We start from the raw sequence: 23,943 nt of genomic DNA, 5'->3' as shown, positions 1-23,943 counted from the left end.
AGACACCTGACATCTTTGCCACAGGTGTCTGCGATGACAATAACTTATTGTTCCTCTGTTATAAACTTTGCATTATTTTTGGTGAATATTTGTTCATTAAAGTCCAAAGGAACCATTATTTTTGACCTTTTAATTTCCTCTCAAGTGAGTGTTTTAGCACTGACTGAAACCTGGCTAAAGGAAGGAGATTCTCAGTATCTTGTACAGGCATACCCTAAAGAATAAACTTTGGGGTCCTTTTACTAAGGTGCACTGAAAAATGGGCTGCGCTGGTGTAGGCGCGTGTTTTGGGCACGTGCAGATCCATTTTTCAGCGCACCTGTAAAAAAAGGCCTTTTTAAATTTTTGCTGAAAATGGACATGTGGCAAAATAAAAATTGGTGCACGTCCATTTTGGGTCTGAGACTTTACCGCCACCCATTGACTTACTGGTAAGGTCTCACACGGTAACCATACGGTAATCATCTACGCATGTAGAATGACAATTACCGCCTGGTTTCCACTGTGCGCAGGAAAATAAAAATTATTTTTCTGGCTCACGAAGCGGATGTGCGTAAAAAATGTTACCGCCTAGACCACGCGGTAGCTGGGCAGTAACTCCAAATTGATGCATGTACATGCCTACCTATGTGACTTAGTAAAAGGGCCCCTTTATTTTTGTTCCTGCTACAGCTCTGCCAAGTGCAGGGGTGGTGTTGTTATGTTTGTACTAAACTCTTCTTCTCCTAAGGAAATTTCTAGTTTACCTAATCCATATTTAGACTCATAGATCATTCAATGGTATAGTCTGTTTCCGCTAACTTGTTTATTAGTTTATCACCATCCTCCTCTTACACTTGCTTCTTTTAGTAAGCTTTTATATCTAATAAGGGAATTTAGCCTTTGCTCAGGCCCTCTTTTAATTGTAGGGGAGTATAATGTTCATTTTGACTCTCCCTCTTCATATTTGGAAAAAGATGTTCATATATATTCTAGCAAAAGCTAGTATTGCTATTTATTCTACTCAACCTACTCATCATGCAGGCCACTGTCTGGATTTAGGGGTGAATTTTATATATAGCACTGAAAAAAAAGCACTATTTTATATGCCACGTTTAAAGTTAGGCACGATTTACAGAATAGCACTTACGCCCAGTAATTGCACCTAACTTTAGGCACGGCCATTTATTAAAATATGAAATGCAGACTTAGAACATGAAAAAAGGCTTATCACAAAATGCATTAAAGTGCTTTGTGGTAGTCTGTTTGTTAGCCCGCACTAACACACACGTTAGCAATTTAAAAAAAATATTTTTAGCAGAAGATGGTAAACACTCATGTTAATTTTTTGCAGGTACCTCATGCTAATGCAAACAACAAGCACATGACCTGCACAAAAGAGAAAAAAAGCTTTAAATATAAACTGTGCTAAATAAGGGATTAGGGTCCTGTTTACTAAGGTGTGTTAGCATTTTTAGCACATACACAAAATTAGCACATGGTGTAGGCGCCCATAGGAATATTGTGGGTGCCTACACAGCATGCACTAAAAACGCTACCACGCTTCTAGCACAGCTTAGTAAACAGGCCCTGTGTGCAGGAAATTCCCACATTAGCATGCTCTAAGCCAAGATTTCAGTACACCTTAGTAAAATGACCCCTAACTGACTTTTCCAAAAACCACATCTTGTAGATTAAAAAATGATGTCTGACATACTTTTTGGTTGAAATAACAATGCAATAGATACAGCACCTAATATTCAGGAACATCAAAATTAACATTAGTTCTAAATATTTCTTTTATAGTGCTGTTTATCATAACCCAATACATTTTTATTCGTGGCCAATGAAGTTTCACTTTCGTCTTCTGCTTCGGCCACTAGTACTAAAGCTACCCCTACTCCACGCTGGCAGCGGACACCACCACTCTCTTCCCTCCTCCCTAAACTACGAGCCCTCCTAGCCACACTTGGCATCACATCCTCTCTTCCCGGCCACTGTCCACACTATAGAAAGCGCGCGAGATTGCGGGGGACGATGGTGGCCGGGAAGGGACAAACTTGTTGACTTTCCGTTTTCGGGTGGGCGCGCCGCGAAACTCTCTAGGTTACAGGTAGCAGCGGTTAGATTGCAGAGGTGAGCGGTAACCATGCTCGGTGTCCCTGCCTGTGGGATAAGCGAGCAGGAGCTCGGGAACCACAGTTAGCCCCCCCCCCCCCAACCCTCCATCTCCAAGGGGCCCTGTCGCTTCTCGAGAATGGTGGGAGAGAACAGTAGCCCCATCAGTGTCATCCTGGTGAGCTCGGGCAGTAAGGGCAATAAGCTGCTCTTCAGGTATCCCTTCCAGAGGAGCCCGGAGCAGCAGGCCTCTCAGACAGGTGAGTGGAAGAGCGGCACAGACCAAGGGTGCAAAAGCGTCAGATTCTGCCATTCCTCAGACGAGTTCAGCGTGCGAGGCTTTTTTTTTTTGGGGGGGGGGGGGGGGGGGGTGAAGCTGCTCCTATTTAACTAACACTGTGCATATAAGAAAATCAAGACTCAGCACACAGAACTTGCACGGTTTTTTGTAACCTGCTGAAAAACTGGGATCGCCGGGATGTAAATGTTATGAAAAGCATTTGCACAGCATAAATGCTCACGCCTGGACTCGGGGGAATTCGATTTTTGAAACGGGCCCACTGACGTGCTAAAAAGTGCATAACCTTTCATTGCAAAAACAGAGCTGCCAAATTACTCATTACAGAAGAGAGACTTTTTGGTCGGTTCTGGTTTTAACCATAGATCCCAGAGCAGTGTAGTTTTTGTACTCCATGATTCTACCTATTAAAATCAGCTCTGCAGATCCCATAGTGCACCAGGATGAGGTAGGCAGAAATCCAGGACCTGCCAAAAAGTCTCCTTCCTGGAATGGGTAACTTGGCAGCTCTGGAAATGATATAGGAGGCCTGATATTCAGGATCGGATTAGGCCAACCACCATAATATAAATAAAGTTTTTTTTAATCGCCTACAGCTAATTATGTCACTTAAATGTGTGTGGTTCAAAATCTCCCCAGCCTCCAAAGCACCTATTGGCTGCTCACTACACCTTCAGTCCTTGAAGCAAACTCACAGAAACTGAAGACACAGGCCATAGGGGTCATGAGCAACACACAATGGCAGCTGATGATACCATGTTTTCTTAGACAACCTACTAATGACTTTAGGTACGAGGGTGCCAAGGCATGGTATCAGTTGACATGGAACCTGTATGGGCAAATTGAGCAGTCACAAATGATGTACAGGGCCCTGGTAGATTAAGGCAATTCTGACAGGATCTCCCTTTTCCATCTCCTGCCTGCCCGCATACCCTTGGGCCCTAGGCATGTGCCTAGTTTGCTATGCTGATGTCATGATAGAACTGAAATGATGCCTAGTTTGCTATGCTTATATGTCATGATTGAACTGCAATGAAACCTAAAATAGAGGGCATGGAAGCTGAACCACTAATTTCCACACTATTATTTTCAGTGTGAATTCTAAATATGTAATTACCATCCTTCTCGCTAACTTGTTGTTTGTATACTTCTATTGAATTCACAAACGTTTTGAATATAGTTTCAATTTAATGAATATAACAGCTTGATTGGGAGGAGACTGCTATATTGTATATATTGTATAGTCTTTTATCAAACTACACAGCAAAAAAAAAGAAATGGAATTATAGCACCTGGAATTGACAATGATCAACAAGTTTCTACATTTTCTGCTGTTTTTTCCCTTACAGGGCCAGCCCTATCCATGAACAACTGTTTTTTTGCACATGGCCCTGATTCTGAGCACTTACTAATTTATGCAAATGAGGCCCCACAATGAGTCTATGCAGATGGGCTCGCATTCCTCATAGGTCACCCCTGATTTTAGATGCCCTATTACTAATGCGTTAATGTGCAAATAAGCGTGCACTATTACCATGGTGGCATGATAGCTTGGTCTGATTGTGAGTTAACAGCATACTGGTTTAGATGGCTAGAGCTGGGCTGGTTATGGGCAAAGAACGGGCGTGGATTGCGTACTACAGTTATAGTTATGCAGTAAGAAATGTGTACTACTAACTTGCACATTTAGTCCAGGAGCATTTCTGCCTCCTGAAGTAGAGGAGTGTGGTAGCGTGTTAGTCCACTCTTAAGGTTATCAATAGAAATCAAACAAAATAAAACATGGAAAAGAAAATAAGATGATACCTTTTTTATTGGACATAACTTAATACATTTCTTGATTAGCTTTCGAAGGTTGCCCTTCTTTGTCAGATCGGAAATAAGCAAATGTGCTAGCTGACAGTGTATATAAGTGAAAACATTCAAGCCTCCTGAAGAAGAGGCATTAAGGGGTAGATTCAGTAAATGGCACCCAAAGTTAGGTGCCAGGAATATCCGCACTAAGCTAGTATTCTGCAAATGGGTGCTTTGTGTGGAACGACCTTTACAGAACACTGGCTTAGCATACATCTCACTCCTATCTTTGGGTGTGAGCACTTACACCTGCCAAAAGCTGATGTAAATGCTGGTGCATATCTAATGGCTGTTGGGTGTGTAAATAACACTATTCTATAACATAGTGCCTAAATCCTGGGAAGAACCCTGACCTGCCCATGCCTGTTCTGTGGCCATTCCCCCTTTGGAATTGCATGTGAGAAAAGTTAGGTGCTCAGATTACAGCCTCTCTTGTGTTCATTTTCTCCTTCCATCAGCTTCCTGGAAGTAATTAGAGTAGGTAAAATGTTACTGTTCAGAATACTGTAGTCTGCATGATGTGGATTGAGTATAATGAATGTTTTATTTGCTTTCAGGCACTCCAAGGAGTCGCTATGCTTTAAACAGTAGTGGAGACAATACTGATGACCAGGATGGAGATGCCAGGTAGCAAAGCTTACATTGTTTCTTGTATGGCTGACATTTAGTTTCAAAGAAGAAATGAAGCATAAAAAGGAAAGAATGCAGAAGAAGAATTTGTGGCATTTACTTGTGATACTATTGTCATATACCATCCCTTCTGTTTCTTGATTATTCTACTGTATTTACTGGTCAGTTAACATATTTTTCTCTGTTACTGGAAATTAATGTATACTTGTAGAGTCCTGATTCATTGGCGCTGATACTTCTCCCCCTTTTGGGCTGTGGGCCAGAAGAGTTGCAGTGTAGGTTAACATCAGGGGTACTGGAAATGGTAGTCCCTCCAGTGATGGAAGCAAGGGAAGGGGTCTTCTGCTGACATGGCTCCTGGAAGTCCCCTTTGCGCCATACAGATGTGCCCAGGCAGGAGTGCTTCAGTGACAGCAGCAGCATGGCATCCCCTGGGATTAGTATTCTTGATGGCTGTATCTTTTGCTTACCTACTGTCCTAGTTAGTACTGAAGCAATTCTGGGAAAAGAGAGAAAATAGCTAGAGAATGGTGTGTGAGCAAGTCAGTTCAGGTTGGGCTAGAGGGTAGATCTTTGGCCATGGTGTGTTATATTAAAATACCTTGCTGGGGTCTTTCGTTTTGCCCTCTGTTTCACACGAAGGGCATGCACAAAAAGACAAGCCTCTTTATTGAATTCTTTCACTGGGCAGCAGCCCCACCTCTGGGACATCTTTCTTCAGTTGGTTGCTGATGGTGGTCATCTGGGGAATGGAGGAGAGTGGGTCATGGGGGGTGAGGGTGGGCAGGGAAGTCAGGCTGCCCACCTCTGAACTCAATAACTGCAAAGTGATTTGGTAGGGGATATAGAACAGAGGAAAAAAAATCTCCAGGTAGTTGTGAATGAAGGCTCCACTTTCAATTGAACTGGATGCCCAAAAGAGCAGGAAGAAATTGCAGGCCCTTCAATTCCCCCTCCCCCTCAAACAAAATCCGTAGTTGCTTAGTACCACTTGCTTTAACCATCTTGAACAAAGATACAGGACAGTGATATTCACTTGTGGTGCTTGAGGATTGCAGACAGGCTGGGTTTTCAGGATATCTCTAATGAGTATACATTAAATTTAAATACCAAATGAACCGGGTTCACAGTCACGGTAAAGTGGTACTAATAATACACCATAACACAATAAGACCACTTACATTATCAATTACAGTGAAATACAAATCTTTTATTCAATTTCAAAAAAGTTTGTATATTTTTTAAAATGTTGGTTTTTTGTTTTAAAGAATGCTAGATGTTATCGTGTGCCACTTCTTTCCTACAGCAATTATCCGTTAGGTTTCCTGGTTCTGCTAGCAGTCCTGTATACCAAGTGTGGTCATAATCCTTGGGGCAGATTTTTGTTGGGCAGTTTTGGGAGTGAATTAATCCTTTTTGTGAGAAGGCTTGTAAATCAGTTGGAGGGATGCTGGATTTTTTTTTTTGTGGTGTTTTTCATAGGCAGTGGAATGTGGTGAGCCACAGGAGCCATGGCCCTACCAAAATTTAACCCAACTAGAGAGCTTGGTTTATTTGGTACCTCCAACCAAAAAGGGATTCTGCTGCCTGTGGATTTTTCTTTCCATTTTGTTTGTGTTGAAGTGGTAGTGGGTATTCCCAGTTGCTATGGTTGTCAACTCAGGTAGTATAGCCATCTGCAGGTTCCAACGATCCATCCTTACAGTAATGCCCATTAATTAACTAAGCAGTTAGCTAAGCACCTGTTTAGCTTCCTGAAAGTCTTTCTGATGTGACTACATGGGAGACTTTGATGTTAGGAGAGAGACTTCATGTCTACATACGGATAATGAGTCGTACATACTGTAATGAAACTAAGAATGTAATGGATTCCAAGCAGGAGGTTGTTTTAAAACCTATATAAAATAGTCTTTATTAAATTTTCATGGAACCTCTGCGTTATAGTTTATAAAATATGATGTTGTAATTCACTAGTTGGTGAATAAATTTTGCTCATTAAAGCTAGATGAATTGCACTGTAAGATGCCAGTTTTCTGTTATTATTTAAGTAATACCCAACCACTTAAATCATTGACTCGGACTAATGCAATTGCATTAGTCTGAGTCAGTGTATTGTGTATTTGCTGCCAGACCATCTACCCTAGAGCAAACTCCCACTGCACTTGACAAAGTGGATTCTGGTCCTCAATAGCTCATGCCTCAATAAATTGGTTAGTCTATAAGGTACCACCTGCCTTGTCACCATCCTTCCTAGAGATCCTTGAATGACCTTGTGAAATATAAAGCTTATTGGAAACTCCATGAATCCAAATTGTTGTTATTTGTATACGTTAAATAACTACCTGCCACAACAGTTCATGGTTTTAACTTACAGCTGTGTTTCTGTGTTTATAATAATGCTTTTTCATTTTGTTTTCGTAAGGTTAATTTCAGCATAATTCAAATATATGTGAATAGCATTGTTATGCATATATTTGTTTTTCATTCTTAACATAGAAAATTAATACCTTTATGTTCTTTTAATGATAGCATATCTTATAGTTTTGTTTTCAGAACTGTACAGTCATTCTTTTTGTTGCCTTGTGCTACTTTACTTGTTTTATTCTTTATGTTTTGTGTATTTTGTTTATGACCTTGTTCCCTTTTCAGAGAGCAAAGTCCTCTAACTGATGAACAATTGGTTGAAGGGTAAGACCAAATATTCTGAACAATAGCTTCTTTATTTTGGAATCAACTATTTTTGTCTCTTCAGCCTTTTTATTCTGCTTTGTTATCTTTTGTTGTTTGGTTTTGCCAATTGAAACTAATATAGTGACCACAAAAAATTTCAGTGTTTAATCATAAAGAAAGTATAGTGATAATATTAGTAAATATTATGTATCTAGATGCATACAGAAAAGTATGCATCAAGATACACGTATGTATTTTTTGTAGTTGTATACACAGATAAATGGATTATGATATGGATTATGATGCAGGCTTGCAGCAACAATCATATAGAGCAAGAGTGGGCAACCACAATCCTCAAGGACCATAACCCAGTTGGGTTTTCAAGATTTCCACAATGTGACTATTTATTATGGATGATATGAAAACTAAACTGACTTGGGGTCTGGGTTGAGAATAGGTTCTAATTAGGCACCCCTTTATAGAAGTGTTTCTCTTGGGCCAATTTCTCCAGTTGAGCTAGTTTTATGCATACCATGACAGGAATGAACCTCCACTCCTAAGCATTGTGGGGGAGAGTCTATATATGACACCTAAAAAATCGGTGCTGAAATCAGTGCCGACTAAGTGTATTCTATAATTGGCACCTAGATTTAGGTGCCAATTATAGAATAAGCTTAGTTGATAGCGCATAAAAATACATGCATCCACTTACACCCACAAAAATGTAGCGTAAATCCCGACGCATAGATTTAGGTATGCTGGGCCATATTCAATAAGTTCACGTGTAAATTTTGGAATGCCCACGAAATGCCCATTGTGCCCAAAACCATGCCCCTTTTTGCCTGCACACATTCAGCACACTTCATTACTGAATACACTTAGCAAGTTTTGTGCATAAATTCAAATCAGTGCCAATTAGTGCATGCCGATTTTGGCAGATTCTATATAGAATCTGGGTGTTTGTGTGTATGTAAGTTTGTTCCTCATCTTGAACAGTGGATAGCAGGGTGATAAAGCATCCATTCAGAAACCTCTTAATGGTTCCGTGAACCCCATTCCCTCTGATTTAGAGTTCCAGATCACTGTATATGTATGTTTTTCTACTATATTTTAGAATACTCTTAAAAGGAAATTCTAGTCCAGTGGTTTGACCAAAAGGTAACAGTTTTCCCTATTGTTTTGTAAAGTAAGGTATCTACTTCCCAGTCCAGGTTTGAGAAAATTGTGTAGAAGGGTCTTGTGACAGTTGTTTTCTTCTTTCTCAGGGAAACGTAACCCTCTCTGGCAATTAAGTAATTTTAATAGTCATATGATAGACTAGAGCAAAAATTTGTAGCTGTTTATTTTTCAAATTCGTATTGATTGGTAATTCTAATGCCTTGAAAGGCTTTTGGTCGAACATTAGGTAAGAGAAAATAATTAATTTTCTTAAATTGCATACCTTCCGTATTTTATGGAGAAATGGTAACTGCTATCTGCATTATGAAATTGGGCCATTTTTAACTAGTTAAATCTAGATTCTTGAGAAATACCCATAATTTGTCCTGGTATGATTTGTAGAATGAACTTTGTCCCTTCATAAGCGTGAATGATACACCTGTTGGTTTTGTGAGGAACACTGTGAGGTGTATTTTCAAAGCACTTAGACTTACAAAGTTCCATAGTAACCTATAGAACTTTGAGAGTCTAAGTGCTTTGAAAATGAGCCTCTGTGTATCCTAGGTAAATTCATTCCCTCATGAACTTTCACTCAATATCTCATATTGAGATGGAGGAAGACATTTGTTCATTGTGGTCAGCTATCTTCTGAGTAGTCTCGATATTTAGGGATCCACTCTCAAACGGATCTAGCCAACTAAGGAGCAAGCCAGCTAGATTTCTTGGGTTCAAAATTCTCTCTTGCAGAGAGGCTACATATAGTGGTGCCCATTTTCAAAGCACATAGACTTACAAACTTCCACAATAACCTATATAACTTTGTAAGTCTATGTGCTGTGAAAATGAGCCTCCTAGTCTTTTTATTTTTCTCCCCCACCAGGTTTTAATATATTGCAGTTTCAGGAAGAAAAATTACTAACAACTGTGCAAATTGACTTACAGGCTTCACTTAACTATGGCCTGTAGACTGTCAGTGATCCACAGAAATGAGAGAGTCCTAAATGTGACAACATGAATTAATGCCCAGGGTTAATACAGTATGAAATGCATTTTGATTTGGCTGAAATCAAAATAATTCTCCATTCTTTGGCTATTGTAGTGAAAATTTATTTTTTGGTTCAAGGATGTTACCTGAGAGATTCTTTCAATTATGATGTAACACAGTAACAGAGCTTTTAGAATAAAAAATAATTTATTAGGTGGTGCTTCCCCTTCTGGGTCTTTCGGGAGTCTGTAGTAACTTGACAGTGATTTATGCTGTCACCAAGGAAAAAGTAAGTAGCTTCTCCTCAAATTACAAAAAGAAATCATCTTATGTGATATTCTTTTCTCCTGGGCAGTGCATCTCTTTAACCTCTGCGTGCCTATGGGTTAGGAACCATTACATATGAGCTGGTCAGTGGGATCTTCTTTGGTAAAACATTGCCTTTATGTACTGGGGAAAGTATTGCTTCTTATAAATTTATGACTTTGGTGTGTGCAACAATCCTTCAATAGCCAAACTTTGTGTTCATTTCTTGAAGAGACATGGTGGAGTTCAGCTGGGTTCACTGTTTTGAGATAAAATGAAACACCAGTGACACACCCAGAGGCCCATCTGCTGGCCCACCCTAGCTTTTGGGATGGCCCATGTTATCTGTAATACAGAGCTGAATGAAGGAGAGGGGACCAGGTCCCACAGTCTGTAGATTACACTCAGAATTTTGGGAAGATGAATCCTTTATAAGTTTAAAGAATTGGGATTATTTAGGAATTGTTGTCTGTATCTGTAGCTTTTCTTCAGAAGACCCCAATTCAGTTAAGCAGTACCTGGCAGAATAGTAGTCATTTTTTAATTTCAGCTTTATTTTACTTTCAAAAATAATTTGAAATGTAATGTAGAATCTAAAAATAATGACTAATAAGTTGAAACAGCGTTTTTAAGAGTAGCTAACAGGTAGGGTTTTAATTCTGAAACTTTTTCTCAAGTCTGTGTCTGTGGCAAAATACATTGTGAAAGAAGGCTCATTTGATGTTCAGGGCTCCAAAGCTTGTATTTCTCTTTTATAGTTAAATAATAATAAAATTTGCAAGGATCTGAGCAAATTGGAACCCGACATGGCATGTTCCTTACTCCACATTTGGAATTTGCAGCAGCAGTGATAAGAGGCACTTGCACAGTTCTCTTGAATTGATGTTATATTGAAATTTAGCAGACACAAATGGGGTTCGCAGTTTCCACAAAAATTCAACAGCAAAAGAAAGTGGAAAACACAACTTCAAGAGATCAATCCGAGACACCAGGGTGAGATGCTCCAGAAAAAACTTTATTAGGACCCTACATGGTCCGTGTTTCGGCTTTTAAAAAAGCCTTCATCAGGGGTCGATCAGTGGGTGCACAAAGTATGTACTGATTGACAGTGGAGCACATGAAATGTCGTCTCTTTATTCTCTTCTAATTTGACAGTGAAGTAATTAACTTTCCATTCAGACTGTATCTTGCATTGTGCTTTATAGAGAGTAGCTGGCATTGGCCGACGTGGCCATGTTTCGCCCTCAGGCTGAGTCAGGGGTAAAAAAACTAATAGGGGTAAAAAGCAAAGTGAACCCCTAAAAGTAGTCATACAACCACCTTACATAAGTGCTTCCCAAGCTTACTCAGCAAACTTCACAATGCTATGTTGACTGGCAGCATTATGTTATTAACCTGCCTTCAGTTTTCTAATCTTCAAGCCATAAGCAACCAATCGGTGACTTCAAGGGGGAGTTCCTTTGTGCTGGGAGGCACAATGGATTTGGGGGTAGGCATGATAGAGTAGAGGAGTGGATTGAGACAGGTGGAGGAGAACTTTGCTGCATAGATGCTGTAAGTGGGAAAATGGGCATCTAAGTCCACCTTTTTAAAAGCAAGCCAGTCTTTTATCAAAAGGCCCAACGAATGCTGAGCCTCTTATAAAATACATACAGCACCACCAAAGATGTACGTAACTAGTGCTGTGCACAGAAATAGTGGCATCTCATGCAGATTACATTATTTTATAATTTGTAGTGACATACATATCTGTGTGGAGCTTTGTCCTGGGGGAGGTGGATTTGTTACTCAGCAAATCTCAACCATCACATACTACTTAAAGCCCCAGCTCCAAAAGACAAGTTATTTAGGGGTTATGCATTATTTGGTATAGGTATAAATGCCGATGAGTGAAAATACTGAGATGTAGATGTGTTGCTGTTGTAAAATATGTGTGTGCTTTCAGGGACCACCCATGTCATGTCTTCTTTTCCTGTACATTGAACGCTGCATGTTGCTGTATTCAACCAAGTAGTTTCTAAGGTCACCACATACGTGTACATGCCATTTCACATATGTAAACCCACTATTTATATATACAAATGGCCCCTAGTGGGGGTGGGGGGTGGGATCACACAATTTTATTTGGCCACAATCATGGGGTCATGGCCGCAAAAAGATTGATAAGCACTTCTTTAGAGCCATGGTATTATACAAATATTGTAATCCACTTAGGTGATAGGTGGACTTCAAACTAGAAAAATAAATATTACTGATTATATATTTGCTGCAAGTGCATCCTGTGCATTGAGTAGGTAACTTTGGCTATGGAGACTGAATTGGAGCAGTGCCTGTAAGCCATTGCTATTTTAAAGCCTGTTCAGTGCTTGGGTGGTAGCACAATCTCCATTGTAGTTCAAAGAATTTACCTTCCAGGTACCTGGTTAAGGCCAAATCAGGTCAGGGGTTGTTGGGCACTGTGCAGTGTGACAGATTCCTGTTTGAGGTATACCATGCAGGTGATATGGAGTTTAGGGAGAGCGGGAAGAAGGATGCCGTTACTGAGATGGCTCCTGCCAACTATATAGAGGTGCTAAGGGACAGATTTAGAGGAAACTTTCTCCAATCTTTGGGTCTAGTCAGGGTAACTGGTGATGCCAGGGCATGCTGTCTGACATGTGGTTTAAATGAGTTAAAAATAGGAAGACGTAACCCATTTGACCAGGAGTGGCAGTGTGTTGGTGATAGCTGTTGCTGATAGCAATCATGTTTGTTTTCAGCACCTCTTGCATTTAAAGTGCCTTCTGGTCACCTGAAATGTGTCCTTGTCACATTGTTCCCATGTATAATGACAGTAGATTTGGAGGGTAGCATGAGAATTGTAACAAAACCCTGACTAGCCACCCCCCATGGCTCAGCCATAACACTGTTCTACACTAGGAGGCTCATGTTCTGGTCTTTGGGGCCTTCAAAGCTCTGATGCATTATGGATGTGTGTGTTGATGCTCCTGAAAGAGAGGGATAGGCAGCTTTTGTTAGTGGCCAGCAAAAGGTACAGTGGGTGAATGAGTTGGCTTCTTCCTCCTCTAGCAAAGGAATTCACATCAGATATGCCCATATGGGGAGAAGAAGATTTTAATACTGTTCTTTCCAAACTCATGCTCAAGGTAAGTTACAAATTCAAGTACAGTAGGTAGGTCCCCTATCCCAGAAGCTTACAGGCTTAATTGGTACCTGAGGCAGTGCAGGGTGAAATCATTTGCTGTGTGTCACAAACAGCATCATTTGGAGACTTGGGATTTGAACCCTGCCTTCCCTGGTTCTTAGCCTGCTGCTCTAACCACTAGGCTAGTCTAGAAACAAAGATCCAAAGAATAATCAAAGAACTGCTGCTTAGGGCTAATCCACCCAGTGGCAGATTTCTGCACTGTCGTATAAACCTGGTTTCAAGTTCTAGACCAATGCACTGCTGGTTGAGACTGGAGATGCCATGACGGCAGCATTCTGAGGTCTTTACTGGGGGGGGGGGGGGGGGGGGGGAGCCGAGCCGAGCTCTGGGTCCTGGCTGAGGGCTGTTGATGCAGCAACCAAGTTAGAGGAGTTGAGGGGGGATATAAAATAATGGATAGTTGAAAGTGAATTTGGCCCAGGTCTGTCGAGCTGCAGATCAAAGAGCATTAGGATGAAAACAAAACCCTGCTTAGTATATCATTAACATTTTGCAGAAGCAGAGAAATAATTCACCACAGCTGCTATGATGCCTTGAAAAGAAAGTTGCACCAGAAACTTGCTGCATTTCCCAGAGCATGTGATTTGTATAACAGCACGCATACATCTCTCTCTCTCTCTCTCTCTCTCTCTCTCTCTCTCTCTCTCTCTCTCTCTCTCTCTCTCTGTGCGATCTGTGGTAAATTCCATGTTGTAATTCTGCTCGTGGCAATATCGTATGTGACGCTGAGCTGCGTAGATAGATATGTCTTCAGAAACTTAATTGAAAATGAATGTGGCTAACACTGAACTAATTTTATGTGATGCGTAATATAACCTTCACTAAACAATCTATATTTTAATTTCACGCCTCTCTTAATTTTTTTAAATTGCTGTTCACGGTAATGACCCATGTCTACATTTTTTTGAAGGTTTTCAGATGTCATCCTGGCAACCATTCTGGCTACCAAATCCGATATGTGCGGCAAAAAGTTTGAGCTGAAGATTGATAATGTTCGGTTTGTTGGTCACCCCACCCTGCTCCAACATGCATCTGTACAGGTATGTTATGTTGAACTTTCCATGTTCTACAGCTCCCATAATGTTTAACACTTCTTCTGAAAGGTAGATTCCAAATTGAACTGAAGTACTTTTGCTTTAGACAGTGTGTGTGTTTGTGTATATATATATATATTTTTTTTTTTTACAAATTGTAAGGTCTAGTGCAAACAGTAGGCTCATGATGAAGGTTAAGGAGAATAAGATATGCAATTTCTGAAGTTCAAATGCCAAATTAAGACAACCCTCCCCCCCCTAACAAAACAAAACCTTTTTCTCCTATGAACATGACAAATTCTGCATTTATTACCAATGGCTTAACAAGGTCCATTTCACCCCTTCTATCATTTTTATTCACCTAGGTGTCATTCTTCTAGAACTAACTGCTGAACTTGAATAAATATGTGGTCTGCATTGTACAGATTCACTTTACAGCACTGAAGGAGTTTTTCACTACTGAGAAAACCTGAGGCTCGAATGTAAGGTGACTTGTCAATTCACCTAGTACCCTAAGCATAGAATCTAGGGGGTATGACACGTCAATAGTAAAATTATTATATGCGGTATAGTCAAAGGGCTTGGTTACCACAAGAAATTTAGTCTTGCCTCTATTAAACTTAAATTCAGAAGCCCAAGATTCCAACAGTCCAGACCAAGCCTAATCTTGGGGACAATTTCTGGAAGACCAGTCTTGAAAGGGATATAGATTGTGACATCGTTCGTGTAAATAAAAGTGCAGAACCCCGCTACCTCTAGCCTTTCACCTAATGGAGCCATCATAACATTGAATGGGATTGGAGAAAACGGCGAGTCCTGTGGCACCCCACAGTCAGGAAATGCAGATACAAATTAATTTTCTATAATTAAAAGTAAAATATGTAAAAAAAAATAAACGTGATAGTTCAAAAAGCCTTATAATCAAAAGCTAGTGACAGGAGAAAGAAGATGAACACGGGGAAGAAAGGGAAAAAAGGTAAGGGGAGAAAGAAAAAAAAAAAAGGAAGAGAGAACAAGCCGCAATAGCATTGGCATTGCAGCGTATTTTCTTCCATATCCAAAATGTAGGTGTTGTTGAATTTTTGCCATATTGGTAAAACATCATTAATGGCAGCTTGTGTTTTTATTGGTAACTTTCTTAATATACGTGTTTTTTGCCTTGCTATACTACTACTACTACTACTTATAATTTCTAAAGCGCTACTAGACTTACGCAGCGCTGTACATTTGAACATGAAGAGACAGTCCCTGCTCGACAGAGCTTACAATCTAATTAGGACAGACAAACAAGAGATAAAGGAATATTAAAGTGAGGATGATAAAATAAGGGTTCTGAACAAGCGAATAAGAGTTAGGAGTTAAAAGCAACATCAAAAAGGTGGGCTTTTAGCTTAGACTTGAAGATGGCCAGAGATGGAGCTTCACATACCGGCTCAGGAAGTCTATTCCAGGCATATGGTGCAGCCAGATAAAAGGAACGGAGTCTGGAGTTAGCGGTGGAGGAGAAGGGTGCAGATAAGACAGATTTACCCAGTGAACGGAGTTCCCGGGGAGGACTGGAGGGAGAGATGAGAGTAGAGCGGTACTGAGGAGCTGCAGAGTGAATGCACTTATAGGTCAATAAGAGGAGTTTGAACTGTATGCGGAAACGGGTAGGAAGCCAGTGAAGTGACTTGAGGAGAGGGCTAATATGAGCATAACGACACTGGCGGAATATTAGTCGTGCAGCAGAATTTTGAACAGATTGAAGAGGAGAGAGATGGCTAAGTGGGAGACCCGTGAGAAGCAAGTTGCAATATGTGATTCCATTGCGTCTTGAGTTTTCTACTGTTTAGTGTCACACAGTTTCATTTCATTATTTCTTCTGTGTTGGTTATTTCACTGTTTTCTTTGGGCATGCACGTCTTTGGTTGAGGTGTGCACGTCACCCATAGAGCACGTCACCCATAGAGCATTGGTCTCCAGTACACCGTTGTATTGTAGGATAGTCTCATAGATACCTGGATTTTTTTTTTGTTCTCTTTTTGCACGGCTTGTTCTCTTCCTTTTTCTTTCTCCTGATCATCCCCTTTTTTTTCCCCAATCTTCCCCATTTCTTCCATGTGTTCGTCGTCATCTTTCTCCTGTCACTAGTTTTTGATTATAAGGCTTCTTGAACTTTCACATTTTGGCTTTAATTCAATAAAATTAATTTGCATTCACGTGTCAGTGGATAGTTTAGCTAATAAGCCATATCTTCATAATTTTTCCCTTTTAGTTTAATTTCCGTAATGGTGGATGATTAGCTAGCAAGTAATTTTCCTTTCTTAGGCTTCGATGCACAAAACTTACCGGAGCAGCCAACGTGTGATTTTGACCGGTTCAAGCTGGTTTAGTAAGCACTGTTTTCAACGAGAAATGCAAAAATGGGTTCTGCAGGCTGTCTTCCATTCACAATAGCTGCCAACATGAATCATATGCAAAACTACTATTATGAGCTGATTAGTATGTAAGTGTACATTCCAAATGATGCAAAGCCATTCCCGAGTGATGTACATAAAGGAGCGCCTACCTTTTACGAGGAAATTTTTACGGGAGATCAGGAGCTGTTATAGCATGATGGTGAGCGGAGAATAAACTCCTTTTGCAGTAGTTGGATCAGATCTTGGGTGTATAGAAGGTTTCCCGATAACGTTGACAGGGTCACGGTGAAAGAGAGATCCTTTTCTTCTAGAGTGGGGGCTTTCCACTAAAGTGCAAAAGCCATAGGAGGTCTGTGGTTTGAGCAAATGTGGCAGAGATGGTGCAGCTTGCAACTGATCAGCGTTGGTATTTTCCTTGTTGCTGTAGGTCAGGTCTGCAGGGGCATCTTCGGCACTTTTGGATGACATGGAGCTCTGTAAATGGCAAGCTGGAATGCAAGCTGTGAGCTACCCCGCAAACGTCTTTGGGCTCTGCAGAAACTGCAGCTTGGATATTGGGGGCAGATCTATACTGAGAAGTCCCCCCCGATCTCTTGAGGAGCCAGATTTGGACGGATTCAGAATTCAGGGATCTTGTCGAGTGTCAGCATGTTGCAGAACCACAGCCTCCTTCTTGGATTTCCCAACATGATGTGATCAGTCTCCAAACTGGGGAAAGGAAGACCTCCGCTGCCTCTTTCCACTGTGGTCCGTAAATTGTCAACGAACAAAAAAAAAGCTACACACGTCTTTCGTACACACACATTATTGCTTATGAAAGCTGTGTGATGTGAAATGCTGTGTAGGTGTGTCCATAGCATGGACACGCTTAGTGATTCGCTGTTCTAAGCATGTGCTGGTGCTTTCCCTAATGAGCTGCTCATTGAAAGTTCGTGCAGCTCATTTGCATGTGATTTTCTTTGGGAATAGCTCACTATTTCCAGCTCGGTAACTTTACCAAGTATCTCTTCAAATCTGGATGTTTCTGGGGACTTTTGTGCATCTGCCTGTTTAATATTTTTAGCATGCAGTAGTCATGGCTGGCTGCTTCTCACCGGATCATCATTGTACTTTGTCAGTGGTACATCCTTAGGTATGTCTCATTTTTTATTTTCTGAGTGACATATAAACATTTATTTTTGGTTATGAGTGTATGCATAATATATTCTCCTAAAAAGAGATATTTTATCAATGTGGTTGCCTGTCCTCGAGTTGTCTTAGAGAAAGTTGTCAGCTATTTTTAAGAGCATTTTCAGTAATATGCAGTTTTTATCCCATACATATTTTTATGCTTAAACATTTTTTATTAAGCATAAAGCATAAATAAAGCAACATACAACAAGAGGCTGAGTTATCATTTTTTGTTATTATGAACAATATACCCCCTCTTCCCATCTGCCCCCATAGTAAACCTTCTCTACTACCCTCCCACACCAACAGACGGTCAAAGATCATAGAGCATTTAGCAAAAGACTTTGACCTTTGGGGGTGCAAGGTATGTAAATAAGGTTCCCAAACTCAGAGGAACTGTTTCTTTTGCTTAGTGGACCCCTGAGCATCTAGGGGCCTCCCACTGTGCCAGACGATGTAGCATGTTCATCCATTGCCAGTAAGTCAGAGCTTCTTAGGTCAACCAGTATTGCATTATGGAAGGTTCTGAAGAAGCTGGATTCAACAGTTTCGAAAGCTACAGATGAAATTTCCAGTTTGGCTGGTAAGGTTGACTTGTCTCAAAACGTTGAGAAGATCCAACAAAATAGCATGGGCTTTGTTCAGCAGATGCAGTTACAACTTAAAAGAGCTTAAAGACAATGAGAGAACTGTGATACAACGAAAATTTGAGGTATTAATACTTCAGTAGAAGGTTAAATTTAAATTTGCATGTACTTAATTTTCGTAAGGCTGCAGGTTTAAACCCTGTTGAATTCTTTAAGAAATATTTTGAGACTCTGAAGTTTCCTTCTAATGCTATTCCTCTGTTTTAATAAGATTTATTATTTGCCAAGCTCTACAAAAGACTCAGTGGGACCTGCTTATCCGCAGTTTTGGAGGATTTGTTGTCGAATGTCCATGAAAGAGCAACGTTGCTTGTATCATTTGTATTCTAGCAGGATTTGAATTCTAAAAATCCTTGGAGTCACTATCGACCTCCACTTAACACTCGAAACTCATGTAAACAATACAACCAAAAAGATGTTCTACTGCATGTGGAAACTGAAAAGAATAAGACCATTCTTCCCAAAATCCGTCTTTCGCTGCCTAGTGCAATCCCTCGTATTAAGCCATCTGGATTACTGCAACTCACTATACGCAGGTTGCAAAGAGCAAATACTGAGGAAACTTCAAACAGCCCAGAATACAGCAGCCAGACTCATCTTCGGAAAACCAAAATATGAAAGTGCAAAACCCTTACGAGAGAAGCTACACTGGCTTCCACTCAAGGAACGCATTACTTTTAAAGTATGCACTTTAATCCACAAAATCATTCGCGGCGAAGCTCCAGCCTACATGTCTGAGTTAATAGACTTACCACCCAGAAACGCCAAAAGATCATCCTGAACTTTCTTCAACCTCCACTTCCCTAATTGCAAGGGCGTAAAATACAAGACGCTACACGCGTCAACCTTTTCTCACGTGGGCACGCAGTTCTGGAACGCACTGACGCGCAACCTGAGAACGATCTACGAGCAAACCTCCTTCCGCAAATTATTGAAGACCCATCTTTTTGAAAAAATTTACGGAAAGAACCAAGACACATAAAGTCCACACTCACTGTCCACTAATGCATCAATACATCCACCTCTGAACTCTCATCCCCCGTAATCTCACCTCACTCATACCTTTACTCACAGAAATATGTATACCATACATAATGCCCTCTTAGCTTCCCGCTGTCTCCTTCCAATGTTTCAAGGTTTTGTTCCAGTGTTTATATTCCTTAACAACACATTGATTGTCTCGCATAACTCTTCACAATGTAATCCATAACTAAGTTGTAACAACTTGTATTTCCATCATTCATATCGAATTGTAAGCCACACTGAACCCGCAAAAAGGTGGGAAAATGTGGGATACAAATGCAATAAATAAAAAAAAAATAATAATAACTAAAAAAAAAAAAAGTTTTACTGAAATTCCCAAATGACACTTTTGTGGTGAAGCTGTGAATATATATCCTGATGTCACTAAGGTGACTCAGAGGGGCATAATCGAAAGGGACGCCCAAGTTTTGCTGAAGACGTCCTCGCAAAACGTCCCGATGGAGGGGCGGAGAAACCCGTATTATCGAAACAAGATGGACGTCCATCTTTCGTTTCGATAATATGGTCGGGGACGCCCAAATCCTGAAATATAGGTTGTCCTTAGAGATGGTTGTCCCTAGACTTGTCAAAAGTAATCAGCAAATTATAAACAAACCTAAGGAAAATCTCCTTCTAACTATCTTCAGCCATAAACAATGAAAAATGGAGGAGATATATTATGAAAAATGTCGTCAACTGAACTTATATCTGACATATATTAGTTAATGAGAGTGTTGTTACCTCAAGAAGCCCTCGGCTCTATTTAAACTTGAGCTCACGGGGGCTGGATAGCTTCATCATTGGTAGCAACACTGGAGATGTAGCTTAAAATTGTATAATTCTTTTTTATCTTTTTCTAGTTTTTCTTATATACAATTTTCAACAGTAGTGAATTATCTATCATTCGTCAAATAGCATCTAACAGCTACTTAGCTTTCTATAGTCTGATCCTTCTTATAACTTGCTGCATAAATGACGCGACCTCGACCAACAGTGGCCAGCGTTTCGTTGCCTGCATCAGGGTCTGGTGGTCTGCGTGCAGCTAAAGAAAAAAACAGATTATTGAATTAAAACATGTAGACAGTGTCCTGTATGATTGTACTTTTTACTCACATCTTAAATTACCTTCGTTAAAGGATCTACCGTCTACAATAGAAAAGCTCGTATCTAAGATGGCTGCACTCTTTTAAAGATTTAATGACGTCAGACGCTGAACGACTGACTGACCAATCAACTTGTATATTTCTCTGTATCTCAAATTTACATCAACCCGATTCGTCCACTGCTATATGCCGATGTTTTGGGCATTCTAAAAGCGCAAAAAAAGTTCAAAAAAAGTTCATTTAACTGCACATGTAACGGAGTCTTCTCCAAACTAACAGGAGAATGTACTTAAATTTTAATATTTAGAAAAAATGTCCCCATTCAATACGAGCATTCAAACCTCTAGGGGTTAATGAATTTAAACGATGTATCTATTTCTGTTCTTGTTGGAACAAGATCCTTTTTCTATCAACTCCAATGCGGTCACAGGACACTACTATTTGTTGTAAAACTAAGCATCTTAAATCCATGAAAGAGTGTCGTACTGTGTTACAATGAAGAACAAAAGGGGTAAGCATTCTCTGTGTATTAATCACACTACGATGTTCAATGAGCCTAGTGTACAAGGCCCTAGAAGTCTGTCCCACATATAATAAACCACATGGGCAAATTATACAATAAACTACATGATCAGATTTACAGTTGGTATTCACTTTCAAATTGTATTCATATTTGGATTCTGGATGGATAAAGACTCCTTTTTCTAACATAATCGCACACATGCAGCACGAGCCACATTTCTTATGTCCAGTGTATATATGAGGCTCTGTGCTATTCAATGGTAATGCTGACGGGCATAATAACTCTTTTAAATTTTTGGATCTACTATAAGCAAATCGGATCCTCTTGTTGCTGAATTCAGGAAGAGTCTGTAATATAGCCCAGTGGTTATTAAGGATTTTTCTAACTCTGTATGTGTCTTTGTCAAAACGTAGAACACATGTAATACAATCTGTTTCATCGCTATCACTCATCTTATTCTCATTAGGATGAAGTAGTGTATCTCGATGGTTAAATTTGGCTCGACGGTATGCTTGTTTGACAGTATTCTTCGGATAGCCTCTATCATGTAGGCGTTTACTCAGTGTTCTAGCTTGTGTCCGGAAATCTGAAGTTTCTGAACATAGACGACGATATCTCAACATCTGAGAAAATGGGAGGCTATCTTTGAGACTCTTCGGATGGCTACTCGTATATTGAAGCAGACTGTTAACATCTGTCTCTTTTCGATAAATGGTAGTAGAGAATGTCGTTTCAGTCTTGCTAATCTGTACATCTAAATAATTGATAGTATGTTTTTCAAAATGTTCTGTAAACTTAATACTGGGATGACAATAATTCAGATGTTCAACAAATGATTCTAAAGTTTGTATATCAGCTTCCCAAATAAAGAATATGTCATCAATAAATCTACACCACATATTGATGTGGGACCAGAAAGTAGATGTGTATACAAACTTTTCTTCAAAGACTGCCATGAACAAATTGGCCACTGAAGGTGCTAAAGTTGCACCCATCGCTACTCCAGAAATTGCAGGCAACGAAACGCTGGCCACTGTTGGTCGAGGTCGCGTCATTTATGCAGCAAGTTATAAGAAGGATCAGACTATAGAAAGCTAAGTAGCTGTTAGATGCTATTTGACGAATGATAGATAATTCACTACTGTTGAAAATTGTATATAAGAAAAACTAGAAAAAGATAAAAAAGAATTATACAATTTTAAGCTACATCTCCAGTGTTGCTACCAATGATGAAGCTATCCAGCCCCCGTGAGCTCAAGTTTAAATAGAGCCGAGGGCTTCTTGAGGTAACAACACTCTCATTAACTAATATATGTCAGATATAAGTTCAGTTGACGACATTTTTCATAATATATCTCCTCCATTTTTCATTGTCCCTAGACTTGGTCATTTCTGATTTTTGGCGATAATGGAAACCAAGGATGCCCATCTCAGAAACAACCAAATGCAAGCCCTTTGGTCGTGGGATGAGCCAGCATTTGTTGTGCACTGGTCCCCCTGACATGCCAGGACACCAACCAGGCACCCTAGGGGGCACTGCAGTGGACTTCATAATTTGCTCCCAGGTACATAACTCCCTTACCTTGTGTGCTGAACCCACTTCCCACAACTGTACGCCACTACCATAGGCCCATAGGTGAAGGGGGGCACCTAAATGTGGGTACAGTGGGTTTCTGGTGGGTTTTGGAGGGCTCACATTTACTACCACAAGTGTGACAGGTGGGGGGGGGGGGGGGGATGGGCCTGGATCCGCCTACCTGAAGTGCACAGCACCCACTAAAACTGCTCCAGGTACCTGCATACTGCTGTCATGGACCTGAGCATGACATTTGAGGCTGGCATAGAGGCTGGCAAAAATATTTTTAGATATATTTTTTAAGGGTGGGAGGGTGTTAGTGACCACTGGGGAGGTCATCCCCAATACTCTCCGGTGGTCATCTGGTCAGTTTGGGCACCTTTTTGTGCCTTGGTCGTAAAAAAAACAGGACCAGGTAAAGTCATCCAAGTGCTCGTCAGGGACACCCTTTTTTTCCGTTATGGGTCAAGGACACCCATGTATTAGGCACGCCCAATCCCAACTTCGCTACACCTTCAACACGCCCCTGGGAACTTTGGTCGTCCCCGCAACAGAAAGCAGTTGGGGATGCCCAAAAATCGGCTTTCGATTATACCGATTTGGACGACCCTGTGAGGACCCCCATCTTCCGATTTGTGTCGAAAGATGGGCGTCCTCCTCTTTCAAAAATGAGCCTGGTAGGATACAAGAAAGGAACTTCTGGCTGTGAGGGTTGAGATGAAAACATTTGGGTGCTACCTTTCTATTAGCATATCCATGTAAATGCTTGGTTCATTATTTGGACAACGAGTATACCTTTTATGTTCCAGCACAACTTAGAGCTTTTCTGGACTTAACTGGATTTTTTAGTATTGTAAGCTGAGAGAATAGAAACGTGTTATTGCATTTGCTTAGTTCTGTTACTTGTGTATTTCTCCGCTTTGGTATTTGGGTCACTCTTCCTCCATTTGTGGTCTAAGAAAGAGTTTGATGATTGTTTTTCTTGTTTAGAAGCTGTTTCCCTCTATTTTTCTGTAACAAGTGTTTTTCCAAACCAAAAGAAAAAACGAGCCCCAGAGTGTGGGAATTAATATGCAGCATGTAGAGTGTGGCTAGCTGGGGTATGTGCACATGACCCTTAATTCTATAACCTTTGTGCCTAAATGTAAGTGTGATTTGCCTGCTAAGATTATAGAATACTAGCACTTAAGTGGATGAAGGTCACATTGATGTGCATACAGTGGGGGAAATAAGTATTTGATCCCTTGCTGATTTTGTAA

The 23,943-nt window shown here is 40.4% G+C and overlaps 1 protein-coding gene across 4 annotated transcripts in view; it reads left to right on the top strand.

The window, feature by feature from the left end:
• Positions 1-1,913: 1,913 nt before the first annotated feature.
• Positions 1,914-23,943, top strand: part of NPRL3 (NPR3 like, GATOR1 complex subunit) — a 109,989-nt gene continuing 87,959 nt past the window's right edge. For 2 of the 4 annotated variants that reach the window (XM_030212421.1, XM_030212419.1), the window contains exons 1-4: positions 1,914-2,357; positions 4,807-4,876; positions 7,529-7,567; positions 14,117-14,246. In XM_030212421.1, the coding sequence (XP_030068281.1) occupies positions 2,237-2,357; positions 4,807-4,876; positions 7,529-7,567; positions 14,117-14,246 (360 nt within the window). In that variant the 5' untranslated portion in view covers positions 1,914-2,236. The remainder of the gene's footprint in view (positions 2,358-4,806; positions 4,877-7,528; positions 7,568-14,116; positions 14,247-23,943) is intronic. The other 2 variants (XM_030212422.1, XM_030212420.1) reach the window with 2 other exon arrangements.

The sequence above is a fragment of the Microcaecilia unicolor genome, chromosome 8, assembly GCF_901765095.1.
Source record: "Microcaecilia unicolor chromosome 8, aMicUni1.1, whole genome shotgun sequence".
Taxonomy (NCBI): domain Eukaryota; kingdom Metazoa; phylum Chordata; class Amphibia; order Gymnophiona; family Siphonopidae; genus Microcaecilia; species Microcaecilia unicolor.
This window is presented reverse-complemented; position numbering and strand designations above follow the sequence as displayed.